The sequence below is a fragment of the Misgurnus anguillicaudatus genome, chromosome 5 (assembly GCF_027580225.2).
Source record: "Misgurnus anguillicaudatus chromosome 5, ASM2758022v2, whole genome shotgun sequence".
Classification (NCBI taxonomy): Eukaryota; Metazoa; Chordata; class Actinopteri; order Cypriniformes; family Cobitidae; genus Misgurnus; species Misgurnus anguillicaudatus.
This window is the reverse complement of record NC_073341.2, coordinates 7,851,394-7,878,984: the sequence shown is the minus strand read 5'-3', so window position 1 is coordinate 7,878,984 and position 27,591 is coordinate 7,851,394. Positions and strand designations below refer to the sequence as shown.

General features: G+C 38.9%; 2 protein-coding genes across 2 annotated transcripts; both read right to left on the bottom strand.

Moving 5' to 3' along the window:
• Positions 1-1,094: 1,094 nt before the first annotated feature.
• On the bottom strand, positions 1,095-21,458 carry actr8 (actin related protein 8). The gene is made up of 13 exons (XM_055168352.2): positions 21,230-21,458; positions 19,868-20,038; positions 19,670-19,780; positions 13,217-13,321; positions 12,342-12,515; positions 10,995-11,088; positions 10,703-10,835; positions 10,257-10,410; positions 8,398-8,493; positions 8,180-8,320; positions 5,845-6,109; positions 4,270-4,433; positions 1,095-1,345 (listed from the first exon to the last, which is right to left on the bottom strand). The coding sequence occupies exons 1-13, from the start codon at positions 21,335-21,337 to the stop codon at positions 1,202-1,204; spliced, it is 1,860 nt and encodes a 619-aa protein (XP_055024327.2). The 5' UTR covers positions 21,338-21,458; the 3' UTR covers positions 1,095-1,201.
• Positions 21,459-23,419: 1,961 nt separating this feature from the next.
• Positions 23,420-25,926, bottom strand: selenok (selenoprotein K). Its single transcript, XM_055168354.2, has 5 exons — positions 25,775-25,926; positions 25,237-25,321; positions 25,065-25,142; positions 24,690-24,782; positions 23,420-23,755 (listed from the first exon to the last, which is right to left on the bottom strand). Exons 1-5 carry the CDS (start codon positions 25,791-25,793, stop codon positions 23,752-23,754), a joined length of 279 nt encoding a protein of 92 aa, XP_055024329.1. The 5' UTR covers positions 25,794-25,926; the 3' UTR covers positions 23,420-23,751.
• Between the last annotated feature and the right edge of the window lie 1,665 nt (positions 25,927-27,591).

Sequence of the window (27,591 nt, the reverse complement as noted above, 5' to 3'; positions counted from 1 at the left end):
CCATGGTAACCACAGCAAACCAGCACAGCACGATACCGCCAGCAGAACACAGCACAATAATACAGCAACCAAGCACTTGGCTTCTTTTTCCGGGGTGCTCTGCAACATAATATAGCCACAACTCCTTCCTATAGCCTCCCTCGGACCCGCACTCTTTCCGTTCACTTTGAAAGCGATCCCCGGATCAACGGCGTCCTCGGCGCTTCGCAGGAAGTGCGTAATTGTGGTCCGCCTTTGGCGGAGCGGAGCTCGCCCACGGAAATCTGCCTCCTCTTGCGTGTTGCTGCAGATCTATTTATACTTCCCATCCTCTTCCTTCTTCCAATCACACATTACCAGCCTTAACTCTCCTCACCTGTTGCTTGTCAGTCCTGATTGCGTTGTCCCAGCAACCAGGAAGTGCCGGAGTTTGCACTGCTCGGCCTGGGCGGAAACCATCTTCGGGCGGAACCAATCTTCTCTGCTTTTGGTTCCGCCGTATCATAGTCACCCCGTGATATATACATTTTGCAAAGGAGGTTCAGCACTTTTTTCAAACAGCAACTTTCTCAATAATAATTATGTGCGATATTAAGCATAAAATGTATGGCCGTCTCTTCCTAAATAGTTCTAAGTGAGTGCACTTGAGTTAATTCTGGGTATACGAGTTAAATCATCCTTATTGTGTCCTACTTTAACATAAGACCATACTTTATGTCTGTACAGACGCTTCAGATAAAGCATTTACATTATTTTCACACACAGTATTACTGCTGGACTGTGTAACACACAGCACTGGTAAAGTATTTGTGTCTTCTTATCATCATACAAAAGAAAAAAAATACCCAACACACTCACTAAACGTTGGTTTGTTTCACTGATGAGTGAACTGGTGCACGAGAAAATATCATTTCCTGTTTGTCACTAACATTGACCCATTTTTCTAAACACACACACACACACACACACACACACACACACACACACACACTCACACACACACACACACACACTCACTCAAAAAGTCCCCAAAAGGTCAAAAACATTTGGTACCCACAACATGATAATTACCAGGTACACACACACAGACAATTCTAATACACTGCTAATGTAAAATCGTTTAATTTTCTTATTTATTAAAAATAAAACATTACACATGAGGTTAACACCAGCACATGTTTTGGGAAATCATTTGAATTCAAATGGATAAAATGTCCTGGGATCACCAGACAAAAGCGGCTCGTTCACGGAGCATCCGTACACCGAAACGCTGCCATTCCCGCTGATGAATCCACAGCTCCTGTGTGGTGTCCAAACACGCCAACACCGCTCCACCCTTCCACGCTATAAATCGAGGATCCATGTCCTGTGTAAAAACATTTAAACAAAAGTTCACTCAAAACACATTTATTTACACTCCCATTATCTGAAATGTAGATGCCGACATTTTTGACTTTGTCCGTGGTTTCGGTGATGGCACAGTGATTAAGAGACACGCCTTTGGTGTGAGAGACCCGGGTTCAAATCCACTGTGACACACCATTGTGTCCCTGAGTAAGACACTTCACCCCTAGTTGCTCCAGAGGCATGCAACCTCTGACATATATAGCAATTGGATAAAAGCGTCAGCTAAATGAATAAGTAAGGGATAAAAAAGTTCACTTCTAAACCCCAGACAAGGGCAACCATGAAGACAAAGACAGACCGTGCTATCATTATCCATGCCATTGATACACGTCTGACCCAGAAAGTCTGAAGCTGTTTTTCAGACCATGCTCTTTCTGACCCAAGCTATGAAACACCTACCGGACATCTATGGGCAGATGAAGGTTCGATGAGGAATTCAGAGACTTTTGGGAAGATTTTTTTACCAACGTTGAACGAAATGTAATGCTGAGAAAACAAGGAAGAGGGAAAGAAGAAACAGACTGAAAAAGAACTGCATATGGCTACGTTATATCTGGGACAAATGTCTGCTGGACAGTTCCACGGTCCTAGGCATTACAACATAAGCTACCGCCAATTTCAACATCCAGGTCGTGCCTGTGGATGGGGCAGACCAGAATAAGATTCAAAGACTTGTGTTAATTGTGGCAAACAAGGACATTGGTGAAAAGATTGTCCGGAAGCTCAAACGCAAAAAAGAGGAAAAGAGCATGGCGACTGAGATGAGGAGGGGGGAGCGTCGTCAGTCAGGGTGAGTACGATTTTTTTGCAATGAAGAAACGCTTGCTGCTGCATATAGTATGTATAAGTCCCCAATTTCTAAAACAACCAGAATATACACTGCAAAAAATGATCTTGAAAATTTTTCTTAATCACAAAATTCAAGAAAAATGCAAGAAAAATTTGCTTACCCCATTGGCAGATTTTTTTTTTGCTTGTTTTATGCACAAAATCACTTAAATTTGATATTTTTGGTCTAAAAACTAAACTTATTTTCTTGGGTTGTTTTGCTCATCAGGAGAGAATCTTAATTTAGGAATTTTTTGTTTTTTTTCTGAAAACAAGACAAAAATATTTAGAAAATGTTTTCTTGAAAATTATTTTTTGCAGTGCAGTATGATGGTTGGAGAGCAAAATTTATGTTTTATGGTAGATTCTGGTGCAACTAATTTCGTTATGAAGCATGACGAAGTGTCTGCGTCACTTACTGAATGGTCAGTAGTGTCAGAGATTGCCACAGGCAACACCAGAAGGAACTTTTACTGTGAACCTTTAATATGTGAAGATCGAGGTTGAGCATTGAGCACAGTTTTTTAGTCAGACGTACTTGCTCTGTGAATCTGATGGGAAGAGATCTCATGTGTAAAATGGGTAATTCTGAGTAATGGGAAACTGAAACTAAATAATTGGCAGGGATTCATATCTGGAATAAGAATGTGTTTGTAGCTCTCGTACAACTAAACAAATCCCAAAAGATGATGTACAATGTTGAAGGAGCTGTCGCACACATCTTGCTTTCCAAGTCGCTCTCTGCAGATTGACAGGATGTAGGTCTATTTGCAGCTAAATGTGCACGCACATCAAATTGGGCAGGTGATGAGAACTTCCAGTTTTCAGAGACGTGACAAGACGTCTAGTACAAGAAAACATGTTTAACCTTTCGACCTTTAAACATGTTCAAGGTTTTTCTCCCATTTCAGAAGATCACTGCAGTAGATGCATCATCTGTATGACTAAAAACGTGGGAAGAGGAACGGTCACAAGGAAAGCATGGCATCCCATTCCTGAGTGGCCATTCGACCACTTTATGTTTGACTATATTGAACTCACATCGGCTGAATGCTAGAAATATTGTCTAATACTGGTAAACATGTTCTCAATATAAAAATTGAAAAAAGAAAAATTGGCAAAACTGGCCTGAATTGGGTACAGGCACTACTTATAATACTGATGTACATGAGAATGAGAGTAACAAGAGAACGAGAGACAAGATCAAAATATCTCAATACGAGATAATGTTTGCAAAACCCCCACATGTGGTGTGGGAGCCAGGTCAAAACCCCCAAACCTTTGACCACAAGAAAAAATAACATGCTTGAATATTGTGAGAAAATGTGTGTGGGTTGTTGTCAAATATCAGCTTAACAGGTTAAAGCAGCACTCTCGGGGCCAGCTGAAGGGCCATTTCACACCATTATGCCAGGAGATTATGTGGTAATCAAGGATTTCAGAAGGAAGTCGTGGCGAGCCAAGAGGTGGAACGGGCCGTACCAGGTCCTGTTGGTCACCCACACTGCCATGAAAGTAGCTGAAAGTGCCACTTGGGTCCATGCAACACACTGCAGAAAGGTCAAAAACGATCCAACTCTGGATCCGCACAAAAAACTATAGCCACTGAAAGGACGCATGGGAGGAACACACACACACAAAGAACTATAGCCACTGATTGGAGGGAGAGGAGTCAGGATCATCATGAAACTGCTGCTGTTATTGTGCACTGTTGTCATAATAAGGGCAGCTGCACGAGAACTTATTCTATTATAAAGTTCACATTTTACACAGTAAAGTTAGCTCAGTGTAGTTTTTGATACGCTATGATTTGAACTAAGGTAATTTGCTTGTTATCAGAAATAAACTACTCTAAAATGACTTTGTTGTTATTGATTCTTTGTGGAGTTTACCGGAAGTTATGTTTGTTCCACGAAAGCGGTTTGTTTTTGTTGTTATTGCTGAAACCGTCTATAGGTCTACAATTCATAGACACATAAATCTCCATTCAGCAGAACACAGATGACTAGATAAATGTTTTTTCATCAGACATTAAACAACGAAAGGGTCTTATACCTTTGGTCGCGTGATGACCTCAACGTTCTCGACCATACAGCGGAAAGACGGAGGCATTTTATTAAGAATACGATGCTGTAGAAACTCCTGAGCACCGTGAAACAGAAGTCCACCTCCAACCAGAAGAATACAGCCGTACATCTTACGCTTCGTTTCATCTGATGCTGTCAAAACACAAACACATCACACATCTTTTCATAGATATTTTAAACAAACTAACATACAGCTATTATGTACAAGTCTATTTTAGATAGACGAAGTAAAATATATTTGGTTTTTATAAGAATAATCAGAACGTTTTTCCATGACAGTATTAAGTTTGTCAGAGGTTTGAAATGTCACAACCTAAAAATCGTATCAATTCTAAAACACTGTATCATAAAAACTATTAAGACTTTAACCATTTCTGTTTAAACATTTACTCTGCCAGATTCTACATTAAACATATAATCTGATTAAATATATATAATATATAGTACTGTGTGTAGTAGTTAGGGGTGGGTTCACAAAGCCCACTGTTCGGTCAGTATCACGGTTTTAGGGTCACGGTTTTCGGTTCTGTAAGTTTCTTGTCGCTGTTTTTTCTTTTAATCGTTAACCCTCCAGATATTTACCTCAGCATATATATAGCTTAATTATCCACAATTTAGGATACAGTATTAACAAAATTGTTATATCATGTAATCATGCACAAACTGAAATTGACTTGTCTTTAAGCACATTATTGGGAACATCTCTGAGGAAAGCTAGGTGAGATTTTGATACAGCAACAGAGAAGACATTGATGACATGTTTTTTATTTATTTGACAAAAAAGGACAATGTGTGTTGCTATCTCTACAGGAACGTATGCGCCTTTTTAGCAAACAAAGATTGAACTTGAAGCACACAAAGATTAAACTGAAGAATCAACTTGCATTTATCAAACTGCCAACTTCAGTGTAGCTTTAAGCCTTGTTTGCGCCTGGCAAAAATGACGTAAACGCCGAGTTGGCAGCAGTGCACTTCGAGTGAGCGAGACCCCATTTTGCTTGGCGGTGTGCACTTCAAACTTTGTGCGCCGCTCTGCAACCCAAGAAGCATGAGCTCCAGGCGAATCTGGCCGAGCATGAGGTCTCATCACGCCGGCACCCAGTCTGTGCTTTGAGTATAAACACCTCCCCAAACGGAGCACTCGCAGTCAGCGGAGGCTCGCGCTGTGGAGCCAGACGAAAGTATACAAGGCTTCAGGTAACATACGGCATGTGGCTACTTTGCGCATGCGTCGAACCGTGCAACACACCCACGCTCCGAACCAAGACAAGCAAACCAAACAGTACGGATGTTTTTTCATGTACCCTGCCACCCCTAGTATTAGTGCTTGTAGTAGTGTGTGGTAATGTGCTTGCAGTAGTAATGTGTGTGTAGTTATTATAGTGCTCTGTGCAGTACAACACAAGAAAGATAATGCAGAGATATGAATGAAGTGGACATTACACTATATGAAGCAACAACACTGCACATCATATAACAGAGAGAGAGGGGTTTTAACAAAAAAGATGTGTGTGTGTGTGTGTGTGTGTGTGTTTATATTTACAGCAAGAGTCGATGCTGTGCAAGATGGCTTTATCCACACCGAGTGCTTTTCCCTCAAACTGAGTCATTGCGGCTGTGCTCCGGCTGAACAGAAGCGAAGTGTTTTCCTCTGTTTCTGATCCACTAATGAGAGATTCAGCGTGACTATGAGCCAGATCCACATCATGAACCATGTTTCCTTTCTCGGATAGATCACATGTGCTGGATTCTCCTTCAAAACCAACAGGCTTATGGAAAGACTTTCTGTCTGCTGTAGCTTTAGATGACTGTAAGAGATAGAAAAACACAACAATGAGACCATACCTCACCATTCCTTGGTTTTGTTTAAAGGTCTAAACATTATTTACATTCAAGTATTTCTTTTAGGCAGGTGCTTTTATACAAAACTTATAATTTGTATCAGTATGTCTGTTTACTGAGACCATTAAAACAGTTAAAAATTAAACTTAATGACTCCATTCATTTATAATGAAGGAAGCTGATCTTAAACCTAATACAAGTGATTTTGAAATTGAATTTATTCATGTTTTGTTGGCATGAAGCGTCAAGTTCGGGATACTCTTCCCATCCTACAGTACATACAAGGACATATTTTTTTTAAACACGGAAAAGAGGCCGATCGCTTAAAAACATTATTAACAGCACCGGTGACCGGTGCTCGTATACTGTGATCCTCCTCTGTCAAAGGCGCTCCAGGAACTGAAGGACAGTGCATGAACAGATACAGCGGCGCTTCATGATAAATGCATCGACACATCTTGTTCATTATATCACATTATCTGAGCTTTACAATATTTCCTTCCACACTGCTCTATTAATCAATACAATAGATTGTTTTAATAGATCGTCAAATGTTTTTATTTTGAATAAGCCCTTTAGATTACTGATATATGTATGTAGTGATTTATAATACAAAAAAAATTTCCTTTGCCTACATAAACGGTTTATTTCCTTTTTAAATTACGTCAACATTGTTGCCGTGTAATTACACCGGCTAATTCATCATGGAGGACAAAATAAATTGCAGATAAATGTTTTAATACAGATTAAAGTTCGAATTTAAGATTTGTTAATCTGTGTTTAAATGTAAGTGGTGCTAACACAACTCAAATTAAAATTAAACAAAACCTAGTTTAGCTCTAAACTCTGCTTAATTTAATCCTTGTTGGTGCAACCCACCCTATGAATTTAAGTAGGAGTGGGCCGATAAATCATGCTTGCTATGCTTCTCAATGAATTACGGTGAAATGCTGCTACATACAAAACCAGAGGGCGCTCTCGTGTCAAAACTCAAAATTAGCCATAGAAAATGTATAAGCATATTTATATTCAAAGGTGGACACTACCTGAGTATTTTAGTTACATTTTACAAGCATCTGTGCTTTATCAGAGTGTTGTCTTGGGAAAAAAAAAACTTTACTAAAAAAATTTCACTATATTCTAAAGCATAGAATCATGCTGTGTATTCCTTATATATTGCATATAAAAATTTATTTAATACCTAATTACACAAAAATTGTGTACTTTTACTTTCTTAAGTAAAAAGTACTTTTGTACTTTTACTCAAGTAAAAGTAAAAAAATACTAGATGTTTAATGTACTTAAATATTAAATATAAACCAAAAACTTGAAATTATGAAATGTCGTGGAGTAAAAATTATGATAATATGCTTTGGAAAGTATGTTTTCCAAAGAAAAACACTGATAAAATACGAATACTTGAAAATGTACTTTTATGTATAAATTAAAAATACTTAAGTAGTGTCCGCCTCTGTTTATATCTCTGTACTTCAAACTTTTTCAAGTATTTTCATGATAATAAAGATTATGTTTGAATAGTGTTGCCTTTTCAAATGCATGTTATAAATGACTCAAACTCACAGTGATTTTAGATTGATAATTCCTACTTCCTAGTGATCAAAGTGCCATAATACAAGAAAAAGCTATGCTTAATATCACGTTTGTGTATCATTTCTTTTATGGGCACCTCCCCCGGAAAAGCACACCCACACATCAATCAGTGGGAGAGAAAGAACCGAGGACGCTAGAAGTCACAGGCATTTCTTCAGGCAGCTTTGTTTTATATCAAGAAGAAGTGTGTTTTTGGATGTAAGAAAATGTAACCCAACCTTATCTGAACAATAGATATAATTTGTTTATCCGGGTAGCAGCGGAGTTTTGCGTATATGCCAATGAGAGAGGCGTTCATGGACGTCAGTTGCTAAAGCATTGTGTTAGTAGCACAAAAGGAAACACACAGTACTGATATAATCTACAGAATAAACAATGGATGAATAAAAGCGTCTCTACTAGATGAATAACGCATCTAGATTTACCTGGTCTTGTTTGCTTTGTGTGGTCAACAGAAAGTGTTCATCATGTGGATCTTCAGCGTCTCCTTGCGAGCGATGCTGCAGTGATGTCATCTTCTGACCCACTATACCAAACGCAGCAGGGTAAAATAAAGCCATAGGAGCCTGAACACACACACAATAATGAATCAAACAGACATGTGCTCAATTTAAACTGATGACATCACATCCACCTGAAGTACCTGAAGTTTCTCATCTCCTAACCGCAGCTGAAAGAGAAGAAGTGGAGAATCTGGAAAACGTGTGCGAAACTCGTGATCCTGAAGTCCAGAAATATCCTACACAAATCAATGAAACATTATAATAAGACATCATCACCGCTGAACATTTAATGGTGATGGGTTAACAACAGATTCATATACTATAACTGCACAGTTATAAGGTTTATCCAGATCTAATAAGCATTATAATTCCTTATCACAATTAGAAATCTTATGCTGTCTAACCGTGGGTTCACACCAGCCGCGTTTGAGGCGTTAAATTCGCGTGTAGTTTGCCGCTTGAACATTTTGAGTTTACTGTATTTTCCGGACTATAAGTCACTTTTTTTGTAGTTTGGCTGGTCCTGCGACTTATAGCCAGGTGCGACTTATATGTCTAAAATTAATTCATACTGACTAACATGAACCAAAATAAAACATTACCGTCGACAGCCTTGAGAGGGCACTATATGTTGCTCCTGTAGCCTACCCTTGAAAAAAACTGTTAACTGAAACATTAACTTAAAAGACAACGGAGAAAGACTTAACAAACAAAATGCCACCAAAAAGAATAATCATTTTCTAAATAAATGCGACTTATAGTCCAGTGCGACTTCTATGTTTTTGTCCTCTTCATGACGCATTTTTTGACTGATGCGATTTATAATCCAGAGCGATTTATAATCCGGAAAATATGGTGCTCGCTTGACTCATGCGTGAAAGCCGCACATGAAATTCTAGCAATTAAGAGGGGCTTTCTGTAATCATGTCACTACTAGAGCAAGCTCCTGATTGGTTAACTCGGCGCGTTTTTCCGCCAAAGTTCAAAATTTTCAACTCGTTTATTTCCCGCAGCAACGCTCAATTCGCGTGAACTAGACGCGCGAATGAGGCGCAATTGCGTCTACCGCGCAGCGCTAAACGCCTCATTCGCTCCGCAAGACCTCCAGACACGCGTCAACGCATCTTCAAATTGACTTAACATTTACGGTGCATTCACACGGGCCGTAAGCGTTAATGCTTAATGGAAGGCTTGTCTGAAGCGTGGCCAACAGCCAATCACAGTGGCTGCTACACATGCTCCGGTCTTCCATAAACGTAATTAGCTGGCTCTGCCTAGGTTATTTGCATAAGTCAAACTGATTGGCTGACGCACACGTTGCCGCTTAAAAAGTTGAGAAATGTTCAACTTCTGCCGTGAGCAACGGCAGTGACGCGGCGCCGACGGATCCACAATTCAGTTCAGCAACGCATGACGTCACCCATTAAAAAAGTGAATAGGAAGCGTCAATGCTTACGCCCCATGTGAATGTACCGTTAAATCACTCACTCTTCATGCAGCATAAAGCCTAGGTTAGGTGTCTCCAACCCTGTTCCTGGTGAGCTACCGTCCTGCAGACTTCAGCTCCAACATACCTGTCTGTAATTATCACACAACCCTAAACAACTTGATTAGCTGCTTCAGATGTGTTTGATTGGAGCTGGAGCTAAAATCTGTAGGACGATAGCTCACCAGGAGCAGGGTTGGAAACCCCTGTGCTAATATTATAGTTTGTTTTTGCACAGGCTTGCAAAGCATAGTTTACTTGACTCATTTGCATACACTGCACTTTTACTATAGTAAAACCAATGTGAATGTTTTAGAAGGACTAGCCTGGTGGTGTAAGGGCTTGGTTAAGCTAGTGAGTTTATATGATTGTAGCTTCATGCTAATGTAAAATAATTATTTTTGTATTAAATCCACATTCACTGAATCAAATTAAAAACTCAAATCATGACCTTGTGAATCAGAGCTGAATCGAGTGTGCGGTGTTATGATGTCTGTACACTGGTGTGTTTACCTGGTCCAGATGACAGAAAGACTCTTTAAGTTGTTGTAGTAAGATGAAGTCGAGTTTGTTAGTGAGTCGACACTCTCTGTAAGGAAATCCAGCTCTCTGCATTAACCAGAAGAAACAGCGCGTCACATCTGAGCCGCCGTACGCAAGACATAACCTGTGTTTAACAAACAAAAACATACATGACACAATACTCTTAATACAATTCATTTAAATCATAGCGAAAAATGTTTACACTTAACATAAAGAAAGCACACAACATAAATAAAGCACACAACATAAATAAAGCACACAACATAAATAAAGCACACAATCATTTCTCTTTTCAAAGACTAGAAAGGCCCAGATGTTTAACTGTAATCTTTGATATGTGTGTGTGTGTGTGTGTGTGTGTGTGTGTGTGTGTGTGTGTGTGTGTGTGTGTGTGTGTGTGTGTGTGTATGCTTCACCTGGAGTTGCGGTGAGATACTCCATCTTCAACACAACACACACTGGTCTTTTCATCGCCCACGTCCACCACACATGCACTGCTTACACCACTGCCCAACGTCGTACACACCGACTCCTGATGCACAACCACAGCTACACACACACACACAACACAAATACACACATTATGTGCTATTTAAATGTAATAACAGTGTTTGGGGGTGCTATTAGTAAAGGGCATCAAAATTCATCATCCAAAGTGTATTAGAAAGAAACTGTACAAGTACAATTCATTTGTTGTTTGTTTCATACCTGAGAATCCAATGTTAACCAGCAGCATATTGACAATTTCCTTCACATGCTGTCTGTTATAAATGTCTGGAATCAGAAGGATGCATCTGTAATACTATAAAGTTGTACGTGTTAGCTGATGAATGATCTGACGTTACAGAAGATATTAGTATTCAATCAGTAAATTGAAATGATTTGTAAGGCCAATTAGATTTTCTGTACAAATTTTATGTAGCAAAATGGTTTTAAGGGTACAGAGACTGTCTAAGTGATTAACATGTCCTTTTATATTGAATCCTGTAGATAATAAGGTGGCATTCATTTGCATGGAGTTACATTTTGGGAGAGGATTTTGAGGCCCAGAGTGGATTTTTGTTATATGTGCACTTTTATTTAACTGATATAATTTTTCTTTATAGTCATTTAGGCCTTGTCCACACAGACACGGGTATTTTTTAAAACCGTGACTTTTTACGTGGTTCGGCCATTTATCCACACGGAAACGCAGTATCAGGTCACTGAAACCGAACATTTTTGAAAACCCCTACCAGGGTGAGGTTTTTCAGAAACGCCGGTTGCAGTGTTGTCGTGTAGACAGTAGAACCGGGGTTTATGCTTCTGATTAAGGCTTCTGATTGGCCAACGTGGCTTTACGATTAGGGTTATATCACCATCTGCTGGTGTGGCATGATCTTGACAGCGCGTGATCACGTGTTTTTGCGTGTTCATGTAGGGGGAGATTTCTTTTAAACCTGTGTGGAGGGAATTTTTTTAATCCGCAGGAGGAAAAACTGTGGTTATAAAAATCCCAGTGTCGGTGTGGACTAGGCCTTAGATCAGGGGTCACCAACATGGTGCCCGCGGGCACCAGGTAGCCCGCACAGAGTCTGTGAGGTGCCCGCCAAAGCACATTCTATTAATAGTCTCAACTGTATTATTTATTCATTACATATTTTTTTATATTAGCTTGGCTTGGTTTACGTATGTTAAAATTTTAAACAATACTAAAACATATAAACATTTATTGTATTTATAGTGGTTGTGCACACACAAGTAATATTACTCTCAATTTATTGAACTAACTCATAACAGTCGTTCTGAAATTAAAAACTCAAGAGTTTCTCCTTTCTGAGTAAAAAAAAGAGTTTAAGTTGTAATTCAAGAGGTTAAGTTGTAACTCAAGAGGTAAGATGTATCTCCTTGTTAATACAGGCCTATGGAGTGCTTTAAATTACTTTCATGATGGATGTATGTTCTTTCTTTGTTGTCTGTTTCCTTCCATGTTGTAGACATACAGCATATTGTGTGTCTGTGTGTGTGTTCAGTGACCGGTACAGCACTAACAGCAGCAGTAGGATTCACACACACCTTCAGATCTTTCAGTGGGATTTCTAGGAGCTTCTGGAGAACGTAAGACCAGATGGTCTCCAGGTCTGCGAGCACAGCTGTGAGAGATCCACCTGGAGCGCTGTGAATGTTCAGGTGACCCCTGCGAATGGGCCAGTGAATACTGTAGCTGTCTGTTGGGTTTACATATAAAGCCTGCACAAACACAAACACAGACAGAGAGACATCAGACAGATCAACAGACACAAGAGAGAACGTGTAGTGTCCCTTTAATTGTTACTGAGTGATTTAAAAAAATTGATTTTAAGAATAAAGTAAAGCATCCAGATAATAATTTTTTACTGAACTTGATCATACATTTCCTCATCATTCTTTTTATTGTGATAATCAGATTTTTTTATCTTTATGTCAGAAGTCTCAAAATGTATATACAGTACTTAACAGTATATATTTGTGTTCTGCCAAACATTTATTTTTTCTGTTATTTTTATTGATGATTGATGTTTTTAATGAATTTGGAAGAGAACGATATAGATACCCCCTGTATCTGTTCTCTCTCTCTCTCTCTCTCTCTCTCTCCCCGCAAATATTTATCAAAACTAACTGATGAATTAACAAGGTGGTGGCCTGACATTTCATCTTACCTGTCAGATTTTCCTAACAGGGCTGTAAACCTTATCTCGTAAATAGTTGATTTTTAAATACCGGAAGGACAATCTGAATGGGAGTTTTCACATTATCCCAACATTTTTATCATTATTTCCCATTTCTGGAAATCAATCCCACAACCCTTTATATTGCTAACCCGAACGAAGACTAAATGTGAGATGACTTTCCTAGTGTCATCTATAAGATTGTATATATTTAGAAGTCATTGTTTCATTATTGATTCTTACATCTTCTCCTACGAGGTATTCAGGCTGATGTGCTGTATTTGTCCACTTTACTGAAGAGTTTGAGTCCAATACTGCAGGATTTATCTGTCTGTTGTACAATCTTGCCTGTAAACACACAAACACAAACATACACAGGTAGCAATAACACATATACACACTCGTGTGTTTGTGGTTTATGTGGACTCCTCATAGACATACTGGTTTATATATTATACAAACTCTATATTCTATACCATTAACTAGGGGTGTGACGGATCATAAAACTCACGGTTCGAATCACATTACGGTTTTTGAGGCACGGATCGGATCATTTTTCCGATCAGCAAAAAAAAAGGGGGTAGGAAAAATCTAATAACAACAAATAAAGAAATTAAACATTTATAAAAAAAGAAAAGAAAAAGTTGCACATTAAATAAGGTCTAAAATTAGCATTAGGTACAAAAATCTTACTAAATTAATAATAACACTTAAATGCTCTCTAAGCGAATTCACGCGTTTTAGACCATAAAACATTTTTTGTTACATACAGCAAACATCTCCTCACTATCTGCTTGCTGCCTGTCCGCTGATCAAACTGTAAAAAAAACGCGATCTCTGTAGACAGCCCAGGCTCTACAAACTTCAATATAAACACAGTCGCCAAACCTGCACCACAAAACAAAACAAAGTGTTCCAGCCAATAAACGCCAAGAAGGATTTGGGGGTTGGGTTTGGGCGCGTTCATGAAAGCACGGAAGGGAGGGGGAGGGGGAGGAGTTAACTACGTTTGTTTGAAAACACATTTCAAAAATCAACACACCGATTCGCTTAGAACGCCTTTAATTGTATTGTATAAGAATGAGAGTTCATTTCAAAACGGTAAGAATCAAATGTTTAACTCTAGGGGAGCTGAAAATTAGCATATTTAAAAAAAAAAGTGGAATGTCCCTTTAAGGTTAAGGGTTAATTGAGGTTACGGCCTCTTTAAGAAAAGCACGGACCTGGTCTCTGCCTCTAATTTATACATACATTTAAGACATAAACAAATGTTTTTATTAGAAAAAGAATACTGTGGTTTTCCAGAACATTTAGTTTGTATGTGTCCTGTTAAGAACAGAAAGATTTTATGTTTCCTTGTTTTTTGAAACGCGTCTCTCAGTGTATGCACTTTTAAGTGCACTTAAAACACACGCGCGCACACACACAGACAGACGGCGAATTCCAAACAGCGCTTCGATTAGCAAATGATAAACGTTCCCTATTTAAATTTGCGTATTAATCCGTGAATCGCATGCAAGCCAAACAGTGGGTCTGCGATCCGGTAAAACACTACCATTCACCTAAACATCACAAAAAAAATTTATATTTTATATTTAATTTAGAAAAAAATTACCATTCAGTATTTTTTCGTACACACACGTTGGCATATGTGGTTTACAGTGTTAGTTTAACATCCTGTCCTTGTGGGGGCGCTAACGGGGTGAGAATGCCTCATGTTATGTATGTTTATGTTTTACCCGTGAGCAGTGGTTGCTGTAGTCAGGGTTGCTGATAATAAAGTCTTAAAAAGAGCTATTTGTTTGTTGCCATTCGAGTTTACATTGGTAGCAGAGGATGGCTGCGGGAAACTACAAGGTCCCGCCACAGTTTGATGAAAAGAAGTGTTATGAGAGCTGGAAAAATGAGGTGGAAATGTGGATGCGTGTCACAGAGCTGGAGAAAAAGAAACAAGCACTGGCTGTCGCGCTATCGTTAACGGGGAGGGCGCGAGATGCTGCTCTGGAAATATCTGCGGATGATTTAAACAAAGATGATGGTATGAAAACGATTTTAGACAAGTTGGACTCTGTATTCCTGAAAAAAGAAAAAGATCGCCAATACGACGCGTATACGGAGTTTGATCGTATCACACGAGAGCACGGAATCCCGATGGCCGATTACATCATCGAGTTTGAAAGCAAATATAACAAGCTGCGGAATTTCGGTATGACACTTCCAGATGCTGTACTGGCGTTTAAACTGCTCGACACAGAGGGTCTCGATGCTAAAGATAAACAATTAGCGCTTACCGCTTGCGCAACCCTCACATTTGCGGATATGAAATCTGCTCTGAAACGAATTTTTGGAGAAAATTACATGCGTGGAAGCCACTTTACTGGTGAGTCTGCATGTTTCACTGATTTTAGTAAGAATGAAAACAAGCCACGTCTACAAAGACCACTGAAAACACAGCCAGGAACGAATCCTCTCGATAGATATGGCAGGCGATCTAAATGTGCTATCTGTCAGAGTACATATCACTGGGCAAAAGACTGCCCTCACAGAACTGAACAAGCAAAGCTGACTGAGGATGTAGAGCAATGTAACATCACTTTGTTTTCTAAAGAAACTTTGTCAGATGCAGAAGTGTTTATGGTTGAATCACTTGGGTCAGCAGTTATTGATACAGCCTGTACTAAAACGGTGTGCGGACAGAAATGGTTTGATCACTACGTCAGTGAACTAAAAACAGCAGAGCTAAAAAAGTTGAAACGCACAGATAGTGCAAGAGCTTTCAAGTTTGGAGATGGAAAAGTTGTACATTCTACAAAACAGGTCAAGATTCCAGCTATGATTGGACAGACCAAATGTTACATTGAAACTGAAGTAGTCCCAGTTGATATCCCTTTGCTCTTGAGCAAAACATCCGTAAAAAGAGCAGGTGCTGTACTGGATCTTCAGAATGACACCGCAATAATGTTCAAACACCCTGTGACCCTTGAGCTTACCTCATCAGGACATTACTGCATAAACCTGATGGATCAAGACTCCTCCTGTGATGCTGAGAAATGTAGTGAAGATGAAGTTCTATTTGTAACAGAGAACATGACTTCAAAGAAAAAGAAAGAAGTCCTAATAAAGTTGCATAAACAATTTGGCCATGCTACTGTGGATAGGTTAAAAAAGCTGCTGATCAGTTCAGGTAATCATGATGAGGAGTGCATTGTGATTTTAAAGGACATAGTAGATCACTGTGAAACATGTGTGAAATACAGCAGGCCCAAACCTAAGCCTGCGGTGGGACTGCCTATGGCCTCAAGTTACAATGAAACAGTAGCTATAGACCTGCATGAACTGGATAAAGGAGTGTGGTATCTTCATGCTATTGACCACTTCACTCGCTTTAGTGCTGGAGTTATTATGACCACAAAAAAGGCAAGTGAAATTGTAAAGAGCTTCATCCACTGTTGGATTAGCATACATGGTCCACCTAAAAGACTGTTTAGTGACAATGGTGGAGAGTTTAACAATGAGGAAATGAGGTGCATGGCAGAAAAGTTCAACATTGAGGTAAAGACCACTGCGGCATATAGTCCCTGGAGTAATGGTCTTTTGGAAAGACACAATCAGACGCTTACAGACATACTAATGAAAGTGAAAAATGACAACAGATGTGACTGGAAAACCGCCCTGGATTGGGCACTGATGGCAAAAAACTCAATGCACAATGTCCACGGTTTCAATCCCTACCAGCTTGTATTTGGTCAAAATCCAAACCTACCATCAGTCCTTACTGACAAACCGCCAGCTCTGGAAAGTAGTAGTACAAGTACTTTGGTAGGACAGCACATTTCAGTTTTACATGCTGCAAGGAGAGCGTTTACAGAGTCTGAATGCTCTGAAAGAATTAGACGAGCTTTGCGCAAACAGTTACGACCTACAGATGAGAAATATGAGACTGGTGACAAAGTTTACTACAAGCATGCAGATAGTGCACAGTGGAAAGGCCCAGGTGTCGTGATTGGCCAGGACGGGGCAGTGATTTTTGTATGGCATGGAGGTACTTATGTTCGTGTACACCATTCTAGGCTCCGAAAGACAGATGAAAATCACACAATACAGGAAGACGGAGATGCAAAAGAACAAGACATTGAGAACAGTACAGTTTTACAACCTGCAGTTTTAAACAGTATGGAGTACGACGATGACACTGATAGCATTGAGAAATCACAAGCAAATGTTGAAGGTGAAATTGATGAACAAAATGACACATCGACTCAGTCAGAAGATGACACACTGCCTCAATCAGGAGAAGATGCAAGAAGTTGTACTCCTAAACTGAAAGCGGGACAAACCATTATCTTTACAGACAGAGAAAGCGGTGAGTCACGTACAGCACAAATTCTTAGCAGAGCAGGAAAAGCTACAGGAAAACACAAAGACTGGTACAATCTACAGTACACCCACCCAGAGACTGTTGCAGGTATTACTGGGTCAGCTGAATTAACACTAGTGGATGACCTTCAGATTATTACCCCAGTCACCACAGTACAAGGTAATCCTCACCATGAAAGTGATGTGCTGATTATTGAAGACGAACCTTTTGCTGCAGCTAAGAAAACTGAGCTGGACAACTGGAAAAGTAACTGTGTGTTTAAGGAAGTGAAAGATGATGGTCAAAAATTTATCAGCACAAGGTGGGTGTGTTCAATTAAAGAAACACCTGATGGTATAGTACCTAAGGCAAGACTAGTTGCAAGAGGTTTCGAAGAATTAAATGTCAGTGACCTTCCTAAAGACTCTACTACTTGTGCTTCAGATTCTCTAAGAGTTGTTATGGCAGTCATATGTCAAAGGAAATGGCACCTGAACTCAATTGATATCAAAGCTGCTTTTCTTCAAGGAAAAGAATTGTCAAGAAATGTCTATATTCGTCCTCCTCCAGAAGCAATGTGCAAAGGAACGCTATGGAAACTAAACAAATGTGTGTATGGTTTAGTGGATGCTTCTCTGTACTGGTATAATAAGGTAAAAGATACCATGCAACAGCTGGGAGGTCATGTATCACAGATTGACCCTGCAGTGTTCTACTGGGTGGACGACAAAGGTGAGTTGACTGGAATCCTCGCCTCTCATGTTGATGATTTTCTGTGGGCTGGTTCGAAAACGTTTTCTTCTTTGGTCATCCCACATTTGAAAACAGCTTTTGAAGTTGGCCGTCAAGAGAGTGATAGTTTTAATTATGTGGGAATGGAAATCTCTTCTGGAAATGGAGAGATACATGTACGTCAAAGCACATATATAAAGAATCTTCAGCCTTTTGTTTTGGATCCAACCAGAGCTGTGCAACGTACAGCTCCACTGACAAACTTGGAAGCTGACATGCTGAGGTCCAAGATTGGACAAATCCAGTGGGTTGCTAGACAGAGTAGACCAGATATAATGTGTGACACTTCTCTCCTTGCTTCAACTACAAAACATGCTACTGTTCAGACTTTGCACGATGTAAACAAGCTTATCAGAAAACTAAAGTCAGAGGAGGTCATTTTAAAATTTCAGAACCTGGGAAAAGACAGCTCCCTGAAACTGGTTGTTTTTAGCGATGCCTCATTGGGAAATCTTCCGGACGGCGGTACTCAAGGTGGACATCTAATTTTCTTGGTGGGAGAAGATGGAAAATTTTCTCCCATCTCCTGGCAATCTAAGAGAATCAGAAGAGTCGTCAGAAGCACTTTGGCAGGAGAAACTCTGGCGCTCGCCGATGGCATTGATAATGGGATGTGTATATCTGCTCTTTATTCAGAAATTACAACAGGCAACATTGCTTTAATCAACCTGCCAGTTCTCTGTGTAACTGACAATCATTCTCTTTTTGATGCTGTGAAGTCCATAAAGTCTGTTACAGAAAAAAGACTTTGTCTTGAGATCAGCAGCATAAAAGAACTAATCCACTCTGGAAACATCAAGCAGATCCTTTGGTCTGCTACAAAGCAACAACTTGCTGACTCTCTGACTAAAAAGGGAGCTTCTACTTTGTTACTTCTGAAAACTCTTAGTGAAGGTGTATGGGAACATAAATAAGTTAAACGTAAATAAGTTTAAAAAAAAAAGGGATAATGATCTCTTTAAAGAGATGTTACTGTCATTTAATTTTGTTACATATGTTCACCCCTTCTTTTAGGATAATGTTTCCACTCCCTTTAAAAAATGTGTATTTGTTTTTTTATTTTGTTTTTTTTAAGAGGGAGATTGTTAGTTTAACATCCTGTCCTTGTGGGGGCGCTAACGGGGTGAGAATGCCTCATGTTATGTATGTTTATGTTTTACCCGTGAGCAGTGGTTGCTGTAGTCAGGGTTGCTGATAATAAAGTCTTAAAAAGAGCTATTTGTTTGTTGCCATTCGAGTTTACATACAGGGCCGTTCCATAGACGCAATGCATTTTATACTGTACGACCTGTATATCCTATTCCCCTAACCTACCCCAGTCCCTAACCCCAACCATCACAAAAACCTGTTGGCAGTCTTTAATCTATGAAAAACGACCATTTAGTTACCATGTTTTTTAAGCCGTTCAGTTTACGGGACACTTCCTGTGTTTATAGCATAATAAACATGTCATTATACTATATTCATGTCCCCGTAAACCACATACACCATCCCTCAACACACACACACACACACACACACACACACACACACACACACACACACACCTGTTGTGCAGACACAGGAACTCTTCTTAGACCATTAGACATTTTTTTGGACCAGATGGATTGATCGATCATCTTCAGGCCGTTCTGTCTTTGTTCATTACTCTCTGATGTCTACAGAACAAACACACACGCACAGAGAGTCATCATCTATCACATCTACATCACATATTCATACTCATCATGATTAAGTTAAAATACATTAAGTCCATCTCGTAGGAGACACTGGTCCTCGTATGGGGTCTGTCCGGTCTGTTTGTGTCTACGGGCGATGACGTGATGTACAGTCTGTGGCTGTGTGTCTGTAGCTCGTCCAATCTGCAGGGTTTTGGATCCAGGATGAATCACCACTATAAAGTTGGCCTGAATTTGCTGGAAAAAAAAACATTGACAAGGACAGTTTAACAAACATAATAAAGTATCTTGAACAAAGACTTGTTTTGTAGAAGCATCCATTTATTATTTGATACGATTAGCCCACGTCTTAAAAAGATTATTTTATTCACTGTGGTGAGAAATTAATATTAAAGATTCTTGTTTGAAGATGTGGTGTGTGCCACTGCCAACCTTCTGACACCCACAGAAGATAATCACAGACTATATTTGATAACAAGACCGCTATAATGTCCATCCCTGAATCTCTCTCACTGAACGACGAAGGACCACCGTTTATAAACGGTTATCACAGAAATCATCGCAAATGACATCTGGTGCAGCAGAAAATCATACTGTGTGAAGCCAGCAATTGCTTTCTTCTCATCTAAGATTTCTGCTCCCAGCACACATAACACATTACTATAGTGTTGAGGTCTGAGGAAGAAAGTAATCGACACATTTATTAAACATTTCAATCTATTTTAATGATTAAAGTTTAAATAAGTGGGCAAATATGGGTATTGGCTTCGGCCCAAACTCCTATTGGTGTGTATACCTATTTTTTTTATTCTAATGATATTTTATGAAGAGATTTGTTTAATGTAAGGTTCAAGGTAAAGTTTAACTTTGCTCCATTAGATAAGAGAGTCTGTTGATGTGCTTCAAATAACATCAATTTACTTTAAAAATCAATTTCCCACAGGTCATTTCAAATAAATATCTTTATAAGATTTAAGTGAATCAGAATAGTTTAATCCTTAAATAATTAAGATATATACAGTTAAAGTACAGCTGTGACTCCATCAAGCTCTGGAGAGAGAGACGCTACTGCCAGTGTGTCAAACTAATCTGTGAACATCATGAGATGAGTAATTATCAACTAAATAAACTTTTTACATAGAAATACAAAAGTGCAGTTTATTAAGACAGTCATCTATGTCACACATGAAACTAATCTGTCATCTCCCTGATAGCAGCACACATACATCTCGGAGACGTTTCCTGACATTTACAAGATGTCTGTAAGATGTTTATGATGCATAATGCGTGTAAAATTGCTGTTTCTAAGACGTTTATGGGATGTTGTTACACAGCAGACGTATTCATTCGTTCGTTAATGGACAGGGGTTAAGGAACAGCAGCAGTAAGTGTCGTCATGACGATGATGAAAATGATGTGTGTGTTTACCTCGTGCAAAGGTTCAGGCACAGCCGCGGGTGCGATGGGTCTCTTCACGCCGCGTGCCTCTTTCTCGCGATCTTTGCCGTTTTCTGCATCTCTGTCTGTCTGTGTCATGATGAAGATTATGCTGAAGAAGAGAAAATGAATCAGCTGAATGTTTACAAACACGCTACTGACGGATGAAGCTGTTCCTGCTCTTCTTCTGCAGTTGTACAGCAGGTGAGTGTTGTGTAGCTTTACCGCCACCTGCTGGACGTACGCAGCCACGCACGGGCACACACCAGGGATGATGTGGAACTGCTTTGTTCGGAGGCTGTTATTGCAGAAAGTAAGGATTACCTCAATGACAGATTAACACCAAACTCTCGGTTGATTAGCCCAAAACTTGCTACTGGTATGTGGGATCAAAAAATTAAAACCTGAGTCGATCGCTGGTTTAATGAGTTTACCATCATAGTAACCATGAGTTAAAGTTTTTAATAGTTGCTCATGGACATAATGAAGATTATAAAAAAATACTGCATTAGCCAATGAAAGAAAGTTGGCTTGGAAAAAACAACAGTAAATGTTTGAGTTTATAAATCAGTTACACTTCCTTTCAATTAGATGCACAATTAAATCTTTATACTTTTGGGCATTTACATTTCCTTTAATTTCTTAAGATTAGTGTAGCAATGTACATTGACTGGTAATACATTGTGTTCTTGTTTTTTAAGTATAATTCAGAAGAAGATAAAACTATTCTTCATTTCTAAAGTGCATAAGCTTTTACTGATCCTATGTCATATTTTATATTACAGTATCACTGTTGTGATTATTGTCATTAAATATTTTTAGGGTTCTGTTTGCTAGATCAGAATCCTTATTTATTTTCATTGTAGGATGAACTAACTGAAAATGCTGGGAGGCCATAGAGGCATTATGTATAATGCATTTCAGTTTTTTACAGAATAAATATGTTAAATATATGCTAAATACATTTTGTAGAAAGTAAAGCTTCATTAAAGGCGGGGTGCATGATCTCTGAAAGCCAATGTTGACATTTGAAATCACCTAAACAAACACGCCCCTACCCCAATAGAATCTATATATAATATAAACATTTATTTCAAAATGTATTTCAGGGGCAACAAATACATTTCTAATTTTACAACCCATATGGCAAAAAATATATTTTTCTTGGCCAAAATATAAAGGTTTGTACAAAATGTATAAGTATGTATAAAACCATAAGTATATTTTTGCAGTTGAAAATACATACAAAGTATATTTTCCAATGCAATGTTAAAATAAAGGCTTTATATGTACTCTTTTTAAATATATTTTAAAATATACAAAAATTTGGTTAAAATTACATTATAGAAATAAATATTTCAAAATATATTTCAGTACATATATTTAGCATTATATAAAATATGTTAAAGGGACAGTTCACTTCAAAGATTCTGTCATCATTTCCTCATCCCCATGTTGTCATAGATCTGCACGATTCCCCCTTCTCTGATGAACACAAAAGAAGATATTTTGAGAAATGATAGAAAACACACAGCAGATAGTGACCATTGACTTCCATAGTAGGAATTAAAAAATATGATGGAATTTAATGTGTACCGTCAACTGTGTGCTTACCATCATTTATCAAAATATTTTCTTCATCATTTATTACAATACTTGTAAAAGCAAATTTTCACTATCTGCTGTGTGTTTACCATAATTTCTCAAAATGTCTCTCTCTGTGTTTCTCAGAAAAAAGAAATCCACACAGGTCTAGTACAACATGAGGATGAGGAAATGATGACAGAATTTTTATTTTAAAGTGAACTATCCCTTTAAGTTTGATATATAAAGTTTCAAAACAATTCTTTTAAACAACAGAAATTCGCCTAAATGTTTAGGCTCCTCCTGAATCTCTCTTTAAAACAACATGTATGTAAATGTACCCGATACCAGAATTGACAGCAGTCTCATTTTGTCTTAAACACTTTCAGATGCTCTTTGATGTTTATGCTGCGAGTAGTTTCAGTATTAGATTAGTCCGTGGTGACCGTTGGACAGATGCAGTCACACATTACAAGCTTATTTATTTAGCTAATGTCAATATTTCCCAAGTCTGTTCACAAACCACAGCTAGAATGACAAACATTATTGACTGGCCCTGACCAATATTTTACACGCATATATACGTCACCGAAACCATCAGCATAACTTACTTTATTGAAGCAAATGAAACATACAGAGTCTGCTACAAAAACATAACTTTTATAAAATCAAAATAAAAACAGAGTGAGCCACGAGTTAGGAAAACAAACATACGCAAACACATATTTCATATGATATCGATGAGGATCTGACTGCCATATTCAGTCACTCCGGACCCTTCATGAAGGAATTCCCAGAGTCACGTCAAGAATCTGCTATACGAGCAGTGACAGATGTGAAGAGAGGAGTTTGTCATACTGTAGACATGATGATGATCTTATCTGAGCAGTACATCACTCTCCTCAACGCCCACAACAATGTGCAGGCATTTACCTGCGTGTAAAGAAGACAAATCTGAATTAATGTCATTTATCATTATACACGTATGAGAGTCAGCTTCATTTACAGTTCTGCGTAGGACCTACGCATCGTTCATTCATACTTCTGTGTCGTTGTTCACGTAAACGTGTAATTACTACGGCGTAGCTGCAACGGCGTCGGTTTTCATTTATACTTTTGCGTCGTCGCCCGCATCGACGTCCAAACACACGCGCAGACCACTGGTAGGCAGTAACCACGCGTGTAACCGCAGTAGCAGCGCGTCAAAGAAGAAGAAGGTTGGCAAGTTAACCCACAAATGAAGAAGAAACAGCAACTTGTGTATGATTTGAGAAGACCAGCAATGATGGAAGTAAATAAACAGTGACTTTTGATGCAGTTTGAGTTAAATCACTCCTCCACTTGGCTCATCTTTGTTTTCACCGTCGCAAACGGAAATACCCATGACGCAGTTTTTTTTACCTGACGGGAGGGGTTCTGGTGGACCAATCACAGCGCTTGCGGTCCGCGGAGATCTGACGCGCTGTGAAAATTTTGCGAGATGCACGTCAGGCTACGCACAGGCTACAGATAACCTACGGCGTAGAGCTTACGCACGACTATAAATCGGGCTTTACAGTACCAAGGCAAAAGCCACAGAAGAAGCGGCTTGTTGAAGAGCATCAGCAATGATGGAGGTAAATAGACAATGCCTTTGTTCCAGCTTGAGTTGTTATAGTTCCTCAACTTAATCACTCTTTGTTTACACCATCGCAAGCAGAAATACGATGCAGATTTTTTTACTTGATGGGAGCATTACAGGACTTCTGCGTTTTTACATTTTTGGAAATATGGCAGTCTACACCTAGGGTTTGTTTAAATGCGTGGGCGATGTCGTACAATTGACACAGAAGTATAAATTGGGTTTTAAATGTTGAATCTTTCTAACCGTCCTCATCCTCCTCCAGCCATAGGAGGAGCGGAGGGACCTGCGCCGTGGTTTATTCTGCCCATCCGTCTGCGGCCAGGGAACCCCGGAGGACTGCGAGAGAGAGAGAGAGCATTACAATTTAAATATATTTGTTATATATATTTTAATTTGTGTCATGATCTTAGTTGATATTAAAGATATCAAAATGTTATATTTTCGCAGAATGTTCTTTACATTATGTAGGATGATTTTATGTGGAAAACAAATCGCTTTAAAAAAATGACTTTAGTCTGTTTTTTACAGACAGGGTCACATTTCTGAAACAACAATGTGTGCTAGTTATGACAGATCTAGAAGACAAATATCAGTGTATGAGCTGAATTAAACACAAACCCTCTGCCATCACTGAAGCGAGACGATGCGCCGTTGTTGCCTTTTTTGGACATATCTGGCTTAATGATAGTCTGGAAGCTGGTGACATATAAATGGATTTGGATATTGACAACACATCCGACATGTAGGCATTATGTAATGATAAAGCAAGAAAAAATAACCAAACACTTACAACAAGCCAACAAACTCAACTACACCCCAGAAGAGGTCACTAAAGAACGACAGTCTCCACCGAGTCCTGCTGTCCAGAACTTCACCTGAATATAAACATCAGAGCAAAGTGTACAGTTATTCTCATCACTTCATACAGGAGAAATTATTCACGAACAAATCTAGTGAAGTTATGAAACATAATAAGGTAAACTTTTTAGTTACGTAACGTTTGCGCTGGTATGTTGATAAATAAACATGTATACTAATTACATCGTCATGATCTAACTAATGAGTTCCGTATTTACTATAGTAGCACATTAAAAAACATAAATGTAACATTAACCGAAAGAATACATCGAAAGATCACGCGACGATCATTTACATCACATATATGTAAAGTAGGCAAAGCCCAAAAACATCTGTGTCGTTTATTAAAACACGTCATGGCTTAAGTATTCCGAAATTCAGTAACTGATAAAGGATGAGATTAGCACTTCAGACAAACGCTTCAAAACGCGTCTTTTTTATCGAAATAAAGAGTTGTTTTTAGCACTTACCATTCGACACATACACCATCGTCGTCACAGCTGTTTATCAGGAAACTGAGCTTTACTTCCGGTACTGCGCACTTACCCCTTCCAACTCTTGTGGACGTGAATAGCTCCACCTGCTGCACCTAATCTGCTCTTGTTCAAATATTTGTTGAAACACACTTCAAGAATGCATCATCTCTCAAAAATAATGTTATTAATCTGATCTGATATTACACAATCATTGTCCTACAGAAAAACAATAGAACATTAAACAATTCTAATATAGACAGTTGCACTATTTAGTGATGTGCGATTTGGAAATACTGCTCCATGAAGCCTCGAGAGGGTCTTTTGTTTCGAATCGGAATTAAAATGGTTTCGGTTCTGAGCCAAGTCATGTGATTTTAGCAAACGAAGCTTTCGTTTTGAAAATCCGATGTTCTCCACTAGGGGGAGTTGATCACAAATGATCAGTGTCTGATCTCGGGTCAGTTTTATGCAAGTTCATAAAACATTAATACTTAAGACTGATAACACTATCATTTTGCCTACATTTTGTTTATAGATAGATAACATACATGTTCATAATTAAAAGGGGAGTTAAAGTGTTAATGATCAGTTAAATATAACTAAAAAAAACCCACACATAATAGCCTACACGTTTAAGTTAATTATTTTATTTTTCTTAATAACACACTTTTAGAAAAATCTTTGGAACTACATTGTAAAAAATAAAAAATATTTGGACTGAGATCTTGTTGCTTTTCAAAGTTTTCACCAGCAGGTGGCGCCATATTTAGGTGTTTTGAGCGCTTTAAAACATAAGGGATGGTTTCCCGGACAGGGATTAGACTAGTCCTAGACTAAAATAAATTTAAGAGCTGTCCAAACTGAAAACAACTTGCACTGACATATCTTAAAATACATCTACGCCCTTTGTTTTTCCCCAAAATGCACGCCAGTAAAGTTTTTAGTAAGGCATGTTTGTTAAAACTAGTTATATTTCCAAATTCAACTAAGGCTAGTCCTGGTTTAAGCTAATCCCTGTCCACGAAACCAACCCTTAGGGGCGGTTTCCCGGACAGGGATTAGACTAGTCCTAGACTAAAACATTTTTCAGAGCTGTCCAAACTGAAAACAACTTGCACTTACACAAGCCCGTAGGCAGGGGTGTTCGGGTGGTTCGAAGGGCTCGTTTGACTTCTGGCTGCGCAGACCGATCGGCATGTGACGTCTTAGCACCGCAAGACCGATTCGATAGTAAATGACCCAGTATGCTTTTAAATAGATCTCGCGGTAGTGTGATGTCACAGGCCAACAGGTCTGCGCTGCACCCCATTAAGTAAAGTCAAAATGATACCAAGATGACACATCAAATCAAACCATGCAGGCAGACAGAGGTGCAACACAAAGCCCAGATGCGCAGCTAGTGGAAGTGCAAGAAAAATGTAAGTAATCAAACGCTAACTATTATACAGCAGTTTAATGACGAGAAATATGAAATCGTAGTGACTGTCAAGGTGACAAGACAAGAAACATTACTGCAGCTAAGCCACATGGGTGTCCAAATATAATGCTACTCCCTCCAGTAATTCACTTCCCATTATTCAGCGGGTTTATTAACAAAATTCAACGGCACCCTTTAATTATTGAAGAGATCTTTTTTATGTATGATTAGATTCACTGTGTTGTACTGGACTGCTGCTAAGCTTGAACTTGAAAACGCGACGCATCACGTGCGCGGTACAACGCTTCATTCACCGGTAGCGCACGTGCACGGAGTTTAAATGAGCCCACGTTCATCTTTTGGCTTAAACATTTTATTGCATTTGGTCTTAAAG